At 35.1% G+C, this 10,023-nt stretch overlaps 1 protein-coding gene across 6 annotated transcripts in view; it reads right to left on the bottom strand.

The window, feature by feature from the left end:
• The window catches only part of EPHA7 (EPH receptor A7), a 169,549-nt gene that overhangs the window by 20,435 nt on the left and 139,091 nt on the right, over nucleotides 1–10,023 (bottom strand). For 5 of the 6 annotated variants that reach the window (XM_013180192.3, XM_013180195.3, XM_013180194.3 and 2 more), the window contains 6 exons: nucleotides 9,210–9,395; nucleotides 8,584–8,645; nucleotides 7,367–7,576; nucleotides 6,172–6,321; nucleotides 1,489–1,682; nucleotides 217–372 (listed from right to left, as the gene is read on the bottom strand). In XM_013180192.3, coding sequence (XP_013035646.1) covers nucleotides 217–372; nucleotides 1,489–1,682; nucleotides 6,172–6,321; nucleotides 7,367–7,576; nucleotides 8,584–8,645; nucleotides 9,210–9,395 — 958 coding nt within the window. The remainder of the gene's footprint in view (nucleotides 1–216; nucleotides 373–1,488; nucleotides 1,683–6,171; nucleotides 6,322–7,366; nucleotides 7,577–8,583; nucleotides 8,646–9,209; nucleotides 9,396–10,023) is intronic. The other variant, XM_013180196.3, reaches the window with a different exon arrangement.

Below are 10,023 nucleotides of genomic sequence, written 5' to 3'. Positions count from 1 at the left end.
TCTCAAAAACAGGGAAAAATGTATTGCCACTCATAGGTAGTATGGTATTTGCCTTTTCAAGGATGCTGTAATATAACATCATGAATTGCTAAACCTGCTGGCTTAACCCCAAGTACCATGTTTGTACTCAGGGTAAAGTTTTGGAGTTGAACATTGTGTATTATTTCACCTAGAAGTTCCCTAAACACAAGTTAAACATGCCCAGTACTAACTTACTCAATAGTCATCCTGGCAACTGATTCAAGAGAGTTGTAGCCTGCTGCTGTGAAATTATCCTTATATCTTTCCATCTTAATAGCTTGTAACCATTCGCCTACGGAGCAGAAAGTGGTAAAATCGGGAGTGTTCTGGTCCAGAAGAGGGCTAATTGGTCTACAGAGAAGGAAAAAGGAAAGTAAGTTGTTTCCAAAGAGAGTAAAACATCAGGGAATATTTAGCAAGGTGAGAGTTAAATAAGTTTGGGGTATTAAAAACTTCAAGAGTAGAAAGTTATAGGCCTTTTTTTTACACAGTTTAGATTATTCTGTGAATAGTTCTGACTGCTCTGTAGCTCACAACATGTATTTCCTAAGATTATTCACATAAAAGATGAGAGGTCAGAGTGAGCAATATCAGCCTAATGGACTATTTTACCAACAGAAAATCAACCTTATTACCTAGTGTGACAGCTGCTGCAACTGAAGTTGCTGAATAAAATAAAGATACTATTCTTTTAAGCATCTTAGAGAATATAGCAGTAGCTATTCCCATTATTGAATTGGATGAGACAAAACAAAGACATGGAAAGAGCAGAGACACAAAGTAAGTTGCTTAAGGTCACACAGCAAATCAGTCAGTAGAAGAACTGGAAGCAGAACACAGGCCAGCTGATTCCCTAGTGCATTGATCTAGCTTGTGAATCAAAAGATTACCATGATTAAATAAATCACCTGAATTTTATGAAGAAGCCATAAAAAGCTACACCATGAAATACAATGAGATGCAATCACTGAAAGGAAATAAAGCCAGAATACGAATCTAAAAATCTCAAGTTTAGCAATGTCAAAGTATTTTGGCCAAACATGAGTATTATTGTTAATTATTGTTTCTGCTGTATCAGCTCCTAGTAGGCAAGGGAAGCATCTTATAAAACTACAATAGATGATGATCCTTGCCATCAAGACTTAATTTTAAGAGACAAAGAAAACAAAGACTGCTGGTGGTGAGTGTGGAAAGAGTGACAAGTAGGTAGTAGTTTACTGAGAAGTGTGTTAGTTTCACAATATTTACTTTCTTTATTTTGGTTATTTTTTATGAAAAGTCCCTTTTAGTTTTGTTCAGCACAGTACAAAAGAAGGGTGAATGAAGGAAGGGAAGAACAGGGATCAGGCAGAAGGAAGAACTGAGAGACACATGGAGTAAGAGTGAACTGGAACCAGCCACCAACCACAACATCCAGAATCCAGCCACACGCACCATCATACAAGCACTCTCTAAAGCTTTTCTTACCTGCTACAGGTTCCCAGAGGGGTTTTCAAGCTGTTTGGGTTCCTAATCATTTTGTCCAGAATACCAACTATCTGCTCAAACTTTGGCCTTTCACCACGTTCTTTCTGCCAACAGTCTAGCATCAGCTGGTGTAGTCCTGCTGGGCAATCCATGGGTGCTGGCAAACGATAGCCTTCTTCAATTGCTTTTATAACCTAGTAGTCAACATAGTCAGTCATTTTTCATCAACAGCTATTTAAGAAATATATTTTGCTACCCAGTGCAAGAAAAGCAAAATAGTAATAGTAATAAACAAAATAAAATCAATCAACTAACATTTGCCATCAGCATTGTAAAAATATGAGTCTGTTGTTTTTACACTAGCCTTCATGTCTTCAAATAGTTTCCTGATTTTATCTTTGGGCTTATTAGGCATATTATTTTATATGTGCAGAACATAGCTCTATTACCTAGTCAAGTGAGCAGTGGGGAGCAACAATTAAATTTACCAAGGGAGCAACAGATAGATTGATAAATGGAGTTATTTCAGAAAGCATTATTACTTGCCCCAAGGTCTTTATGAGAGAGTGTGGTAGAAGCAACTGACTTGTAAATGGATAGGGATCTGTGCATGCACATAATAAAATGCAAAAACCCTGAAGATATTATAAAAGGATCCAAGAAAAATGTTTAGCAGACAGAAATTGTTAGGGAAAAAAAAGTTGTATTCTATGTCTAGCCATGTTACATTAAAGATACAGAAGCAAAAATGTGAGTGAAGGAGAGCTGGTTGAATCGTATTTTAATATATCACCTAAACAGAAAGTTAGATTTAATAAGAGATGCTGCTACATGATGATATGATTGAAAGAGATCACAAATATCTGAACCAAGAATTACATCCACTCGTTGATATCCTTAGCCAAGTCCATTTGGATTTAAGTGAGAAAGAAAAATGGTTAAAGTAAAATCACAGAAAACTGCTGCAAACCTTGAGGGCAGGATAAGAAAGCACATCAGGAAGCAATGCAGATAAGAAAAGCTCGTGAAAAGGGGCTAAAACGCTGGTCATGGGGGATTTCAAGTATACTGACATTGACTGACATAGCATATTAGAATTGCTAAGGAAGGGTGCTTATTTCTGAAGGATAGTGCATAGGACTGTGTTCTCCTTCGGTTTTTACAGAAAGTAGAAACAGCTTTTCCAGAAGCTGTTCTGGACTTAGTCCTAGGAAACAGATCTGGTATGATAAATGAAGTTGAATATCCAGGTGAATATCCCAGGTTTAGTGAAAATAATAACCTCAGATATAAAATATTTCACAGGTTGTGTGAGAAAATGCAAAAGCAGTGGACTGCAAAGTAGACAGAACAGCAAAGGATAAAAAATGACCTTCAAAAATCTAGCTGAAATCCATGATTGTATCAAAACCTTTTTGCAGAAATGAAGTTTGTGAAAAGAGGAGGCATAACCCAGAGGCAGAGCACTTTCTGCACGTTTGTGTCACAGGATGTCCTTCTGACCTCAGGGAGGTTGCCTCATCTCCCTGTGCCTCATCTTTCTATCCATACATTTAGAATGACAATACTGTCCTACAGCTCAAAAATGGCTGAGAAATATTCAGTTCATCCACACCTTGAAGAATGAGTGTGGTGACCTTTTAGAGACAGTGAGTTATCTGTCAGATAGAGTGGGAAAAGAGGATTTCTGCAGAAGAACAGGAAAATTGCAAAAAAGAATAGTATATATGAAAGAAAACATTGAAAGCAAAATGTAAGATCTTTTGGATCAGTATTAAGAGGAAAAACAAAATAACAGCACTGCACAACCAAAAGAGGCAGTAAAGTGGAGTAAAACTTAAAAATAAGCTACAGTGTGCATAGAAAAACTGGTGTGCTTTGAAAAGTCAATCAGAAATTTCTAAGAAAAGTTCTTACACGGGGTAAAAGGTTTTAAACACATTGTGCATAGCAACTACTATTTGTTAAAAGTGAAGCAGTTGTTTAAGAAGTCAGAATGCAAACACAATCAATGAGGAATGAAAAAGTAAATAATCCCATGAGCAAATAAAAACCAAATTATTTAAGAAACTTGGAAATAACAGATGATCTAGGTAAGATTTTATCCTAGTGGTGAAAATATGAATGAGATCAGGAACACAACTTTTCCATGCTCACTGTGATTTGGAAAGAAATCTGAGGGAGGTAGGAAACAAGGTGAAAATATTTTTAGAAGGCTTTGGGGATACCATGGAATCAGCTTCTTTGATGCATTTTCTCAGAAAAGTGAACATGAAGGATGAAACCTGGAAATATATATGAATAAGTTATCTAGAGATGGATGGAATGGCTGGGAATATCCAAAACACTGTAAAAACATTCCAAAGTATTGATAGTTGTGTGTGAGGAGGGGTTGTTTTTAAATTTTTACAGAACTCAGATAATTTTAAGAATAATAATATGAGTGTCAACTCTGTTAAGAAAGGCGGTGGTGGTGTTCAAAAATCAGCATCAGAAATAAATAAAAAATATATTTTTTGAATAAGCAAAGCTACAAAGAGAACTCAGCTGGAGTTCTTACTAATAGAATTTATTTATATTATTTACATTTGCCACAATTTGTTTCAAATTCAAATGTAGCTTCTGCCACAAAAGAAAAAAAAAAAAGTAAAAAAAAAAAAGTATTGTTGAGAATCTGGTATGTTTCTCTCATAATCAGGCTATCTAAGAATGCAAAATAGATTAGAAGAAGAGCAGGTCTGTAAACTGTATATATTGGTTGCTAACGAAGATCAGAGAAAACTTAAGTAAGGGAATCTGGACATTGTAATGTTTGGTTTGTGGTTATCACACTTCTTCTGCGTATATAATAATAATAATAATAATGTTATTAATTTAAATAATAATAAAGCCAGGAGTCCAGAAAAGAAATAAACAAACAAACACCAACAACAAAAACATGGAAACCTAAACACCTTATTCTGGAGACCTAATCTTACTATTTTCTGAAGAATTGATCTACATGAACACTAGTGAGAACTAGAACTGGCAAACTTCGGAAAATAGTAAAGTACAGAGGTTTGAAGGCACCTGTTACGAACACAGATTAAGCTTAAAGAGAAATTGCAACATAAATCTGTATCCTTTATCAATCTAAAACAATGACTTATAGGAAAAGGAGTGGGATTAAAGAAGTGCCATCCAAAGCTGCAAACTTAGAGATTCTTCAGATCTGATCTGGTCCATGACTACACCCACCTCCACGTTTAGGCAAAATGATGGACTTAAGATAAAAAAACTGCCTGGGTATGTATGGAAAATTAGAAGAGACACATTTAGCATTTTCACTTCCAGTTAAATACTCCCATTGATAACCATGGAGGGGAATAAATAAATAACCATACAATGATTTTTGTATCATGGATTTGTCTGTGCAATTGATAATATGTGTACAGGTTTTGGGGGGTACATTTTAGGACACACTAAAAGATCACAGCATGCAAAAATATTTGAATTTATTTTACTAAGCAATTGATGCATCTTTTATCTATGTGCTATTGAAGATCATTATGTAAAATGTTAAATATATATTAAAGTGCAAGAAATTGTAACAATCTATTTTATGAGAAAGGTTAATTCATGTGCTTTACTTGCAGCTTTCTATAAAGGGAATACTTTTCAAAATCCATCCAGATGCATGAAGGTATTGGAATTTCCCCTTTATTTAAAAGTTTTTCCTTGTTGTTCCCTGAAAGATAGGTAAGGTTTGCCTTTGAGGCATCTTATATTCCTGTCAGACTTCTTTTATATTTGAATCTAGTACAGAAAGAAGGTGTCAAAAGAAATGAAAATCTACCGGGTGTCTAGGGAATGTAAATATTTCTCTTTCTCTGCCCCAAGGACTTGTTTGCCCATATTTTGACAGTCCATGAAATCTTTGACACTGAGACCTGTCAAATATTAACAACTTTGCACTGTGTCAAACTGACTCATCATTTACACTTTTATCGCTTTTTTAAACTCTAATGTCGATCATTCAATCAAAAAATAAAATAATGGTAATAATAAAAAAGAACCCCAAGCCTTCAACCTGAAGAACTTTAAATGTGAATCTTTCTGACATCTTTCTCACCTGCATGGCTTTTCCCTGTATACTTTCTATGTTAATAGACACTCTTGTCAGAAACCAAGATTAACACCCATATGTTCTATTACTGCTGACCTGTTGCTCTAGGTCATATTTTATGAAAACAAGGATATTGTTAAATCAGCATAATTAACTTTAAAATGACGAAGTAGGTCATTAACTGCCACTCAGATTTTTAACAACTTTTTTCAACTGATTAATCATTGCTCTGAGGTCAGAAACCTAACAATTAATTTTTCATTTGAAAAAATTAGTTCCTTCTATACTTAAGTATAATAAAGTGAAGAGCATATATTACTATTTTGGACGTTCCAATTTTACTTTATACTTGGGATAGAAACCTAGAACAACCACATGGAAGAATTAGGATTTAGAGATGTAGGTAAAAAGTGCAAGCTTTGTAACTTTTCCTATTATTGAGAACCTTACCACATTTTGGAATATCTTATTCCTAAAACAAAATTACATTCATGTGTAGTGAAATATGTGTATACATTTAAAGTATGTAATATTTGTTTTTCTAATACATGTGTGCTCACAGACAAAGGATAACCTACATCTTGATTTGACATGTCCCAGTAAGGCCGTTCTCCATAAGACATTACTTCCCACATAACTATTCCATAACTCCATACATCACTGGCTGATGTAAATTTGCGGTACTGGATTGCCTCTGGAGCTGTCCATCTCACTGGAATTTTTCCACCCTGTGGAAGAAAAAGATATATTTTTTTCTACTTCAAAATTTCCACATCATCTTCCTTAGAGTTCATTTATAATTATTTCTATAAAAATCAACATTTACATCAGATATTGTAATTTACCAATTGCAGATTTTTCAGAAGGAAGCTTAAACTTAAGCTCTTAAGCACCAGGACTGTAGAAAGTTAGGCACCTAAGCTAAGTTGGATGCATTTCTCTACAAGTGCTTCTCTTTCCATTGATTTTAAGAGGCTGCTTAGCTGTCTGATTTAGACTTGACATTTAACTCCTGGGTGTCTCAAGCTAAGTGAGGGAAATCTCATCCTGTGCATATAAATTCCATTGCATTGTCATATGACTCCTCTGAAATCTCAGCCTAGCACTTTAAAACTGGAATTCCACTTGGATCCAAGTGGCAGGAGTGACACCCATGAATGTGGAATGCCTGTGTGCTTTCCAGATCCCTGTGCCTGTTGGAGCAGATTCCAGGGGCCCCTCCTTCCCTCAGCATGAGAAAATAGGTACAGTCAAGCCCCACGGGTGGGAAAAGAGAGCTGGCTCAACAAAAGAATAAAGAGCATAGTGTGCCCAATGAATGGTTATTTAAGAAAAGCATCCCACCCAAAAGCAAGGGAAAACACAGGAGTTGAGCTTTGTCACAGTCTAGCCTCAAGCTAGCCAACTTTTTGGTGAGATAAAATCTAGTCTGAAAAATAATAATACCCTACAAATATTTTGATTGGCTCATATTAGGTGAGATGACTAACCTTTCTATGATTAAAACTTCTGTATTTGTTCAAAAAGAGAATCGTGAGGAAGGGAATAAAGATACTGTTCAAAATATTTAGAACTTTACCAATTAAAAATGCATGCTGTTACAAAAAAATCATACTCTACTTAGAGCCAGATGTCTGCAGAAACTGTCTCCCTTTTCACTGGTTACCATTTCTCAAGCAATGAATGTATTTATTTTTTCTCTGCTTGCCAGAAGATATGCTTCTTCTTAATAACCGCATTTCAAAATGACTAAAAAATATCAATTTCTCTTACAGTAGTAGTGTAGACAGCCTCTGGATCATCTTCTACAACTCTGGAAAGGCCAAAGTCTGACACTTTACAAACAAGGTTACTGTTGACAAGAATATTGCGTGCTGCAAGATCCCTGTGTACATATCCCATATCAGCCAAATATCTCATTCCAGCAGCAATTCCTCTCAACATTCCCACCAGCTGAATGACTGTAAATTGCCCGTCATGTTTCTGGAGGGGAGAAAGGAGCAGCAATTCTTGTTAGTATAGCTGAGAAAAGAAATAAGAATTAGTTTTACAACTTTAGGTTTCTACTTATTTACAACTTATGTGGCAATTCATCCTAGGGCAAAGAAACGCACTTCAAGAGCAAGTTTTATTTGTTTCAGAGACAAAGCAGTACATCCAGTTAAGAAATGCATGTTACTTCTAATGTACTAGAAGTAACAAAACTTGCTAATCCCCATAAAATTCTGACTAACTCATGGCAAGTCTTTATCAAGAGAGCTTTCCTGATGAACCAATTCTTTATTGTTTGCTTCTATGCTCTTCCTCTCTCAGAATAATTGTATTTGTCAAGAAAATGAGAACTGTCTCCTTTTTCAACTCAAGCTACCAATCACTTTATTCATAGCTTGCAATTTCTCTCTCTCTCTCTTTCCCATCTCTATAGAGTGTTATACTTCATTTCATACTGTACACCAGGCAAGGCATAAGAACCATCTAGTTCAGAGCACACACCCAACAAACACTAAATACTTATGAACTTGTTTTTATTTTTGCTTTGTTCTTCTCTTAAATGTGACTATAGTTCATTTAGGGATTCTTGTGTTTTGATTTCTACCATGCTCAAAAAATAAATGCTGCTCCAAAAAGGCAGAAGACTGGGCTTCAAGTATCAGTCACCTCCATGCGGCTGGTAGCAGTAATAAGAGCCACCTTAAATGCCGCTTAAAATTGCCACTTACGTTCCTAGAATGTTTCCATATGATCCTGTCTGATCTTCTGATTTCTGACCTGATTTTGCTGAAATAACTTAGAGAACTGCTAGTATTTGACAAGTTCCATTTCAGCCTGAAAAGGACTTTTATTTTAATATCATCTATGTCTGCATATAAATATATATAAATGCACATATAAAACAACGTATTTTAAAACATTATATATAGATGTTACACATCTATACGTAGATGTGTAACTTAAAATATGCTTATATATATTTTCTTTTTGGTACTCACCCTAAGAAATGCATCTAAGGCCCCATTTTCCATGTATTCTATTACAATCATGACTGGTTTCCCTAAAAGAAATGAAGGCACATTTTGTTTGAGAAACTGTAAAACAAATGGAGTGCCTTTTTTTGATAAAACACATGTTATTCCTTTGAAGGTCTGAATTGTTGAGACATGAGAATTTCTGAAGCCTCCAGCACTGTTACTGAGCTCTAATAAGTTCTTAAATGTCTGCATGGAACGTGGTCATGATTCACAAAATTAAACCGTACAAATCAAAATGTCAGTGTGTTCTTCTGACTCCTGCTGTGTGACCAGGACTCTGGAATAATGACACTTCAGATAATATGAAAGGACATAAGAAACCTTATCTCTCTGCATGGTCTTTGAGGCTAAATGAAACTAGAAAAATAATATATTTCAAAGTATTTCATCTTTTAATCATGCATGCATCTTAATTTTTTCCTCAGGTTGTAGCATAAAGTAGATATTGTTTTAGTTAGTTACGCATCAGGAGAAAATCCATTAGGAGTGTACAGTCTGTTTATAATTTGAATCTTTGACCATGAATAAACAAAAGTAATTTCTGACATTAGGTTGTTATCTGACTGACAAATCAAGCCACTGCTTACCTCTGGTAACGACCCCTTCTAAGTGAACAACGTTGGGGTGGTCAAATTGTCCCATGATGCTTGCTTCACACAGGAAATCTCTTCTCTGCTTTTCAGTGTAGCCAACCTTCAGAGTTTTTATGGCTACTGCAACATCCCTCTTGCCAGGAAGCTTTAGACGCCCACTGCACACTTCACCAAACTCTCCTAAAATGAAGTAGATCAACACTGAATTACTCTGGCTGTAATATCAATGCTCTTTATAGGCCTTGATTGAACTAGCTGCCTAAGTATGTATTTAAATTGAATACACAAGTATTCATATTTGAAATGGATTACTTAAGAACACAAAGACAGGCATGTGCTCTACATGAATTGCTGACTGAGTACCCTACGGAGCAAACATGCAAGTTAAACCAATCTACAGGACTATTATCTGAATCTTTGTAAAAGACTTGTTAGTAACTTGCTGCATTTTTTTTTTTCAAACACAGGAAATAAAAATGGTTTTCACAAGAAAATACTGTTACAGAAATACTAATACTATTTCTAAGTGAAAATGTCATTCTGTTTCAAATGGTTTCCTTGCTATCTTTATATCCAATGTGTTTTTTTTTCTTTGTTTCTTTCAAAAGGCACATCTTTCAAAGCTGCTTTTAATTTAACATTGTTATAGTGTTAAATGAAGCACTTCATTATTACATTCAAGAAGGATAATTTACTTTGCAGATTATGAAATGAAAGGTGTGACATAATAATTTTGTTACATTAAACAAACACAAGCAAATGCTGGAATCTGTAAAAGGTTTCTAAATTATCAGATAATTGGAACTTG

The sequence above is a fragment of the Anser cygnoides genome, chromosome 3 (genome assembly GCF_040182565.1).
Source record: "Anser cygnoides isolate HZ-2024a breed goose chromosome 3, Taihu_goose_T2T_genome, whole genome shotgun sequence".
Lineage (NCBI taxonomy): Eukaryota > Metazoa > Chordata > Aves > Anseriformes > Anatidae > Anser > Anser cygnoides.
The sequence above is the reverse complement of the archived record's forward strand: the minus strand, read 5'-3'. Positions and strand labels throughout refer to the sequence as shown.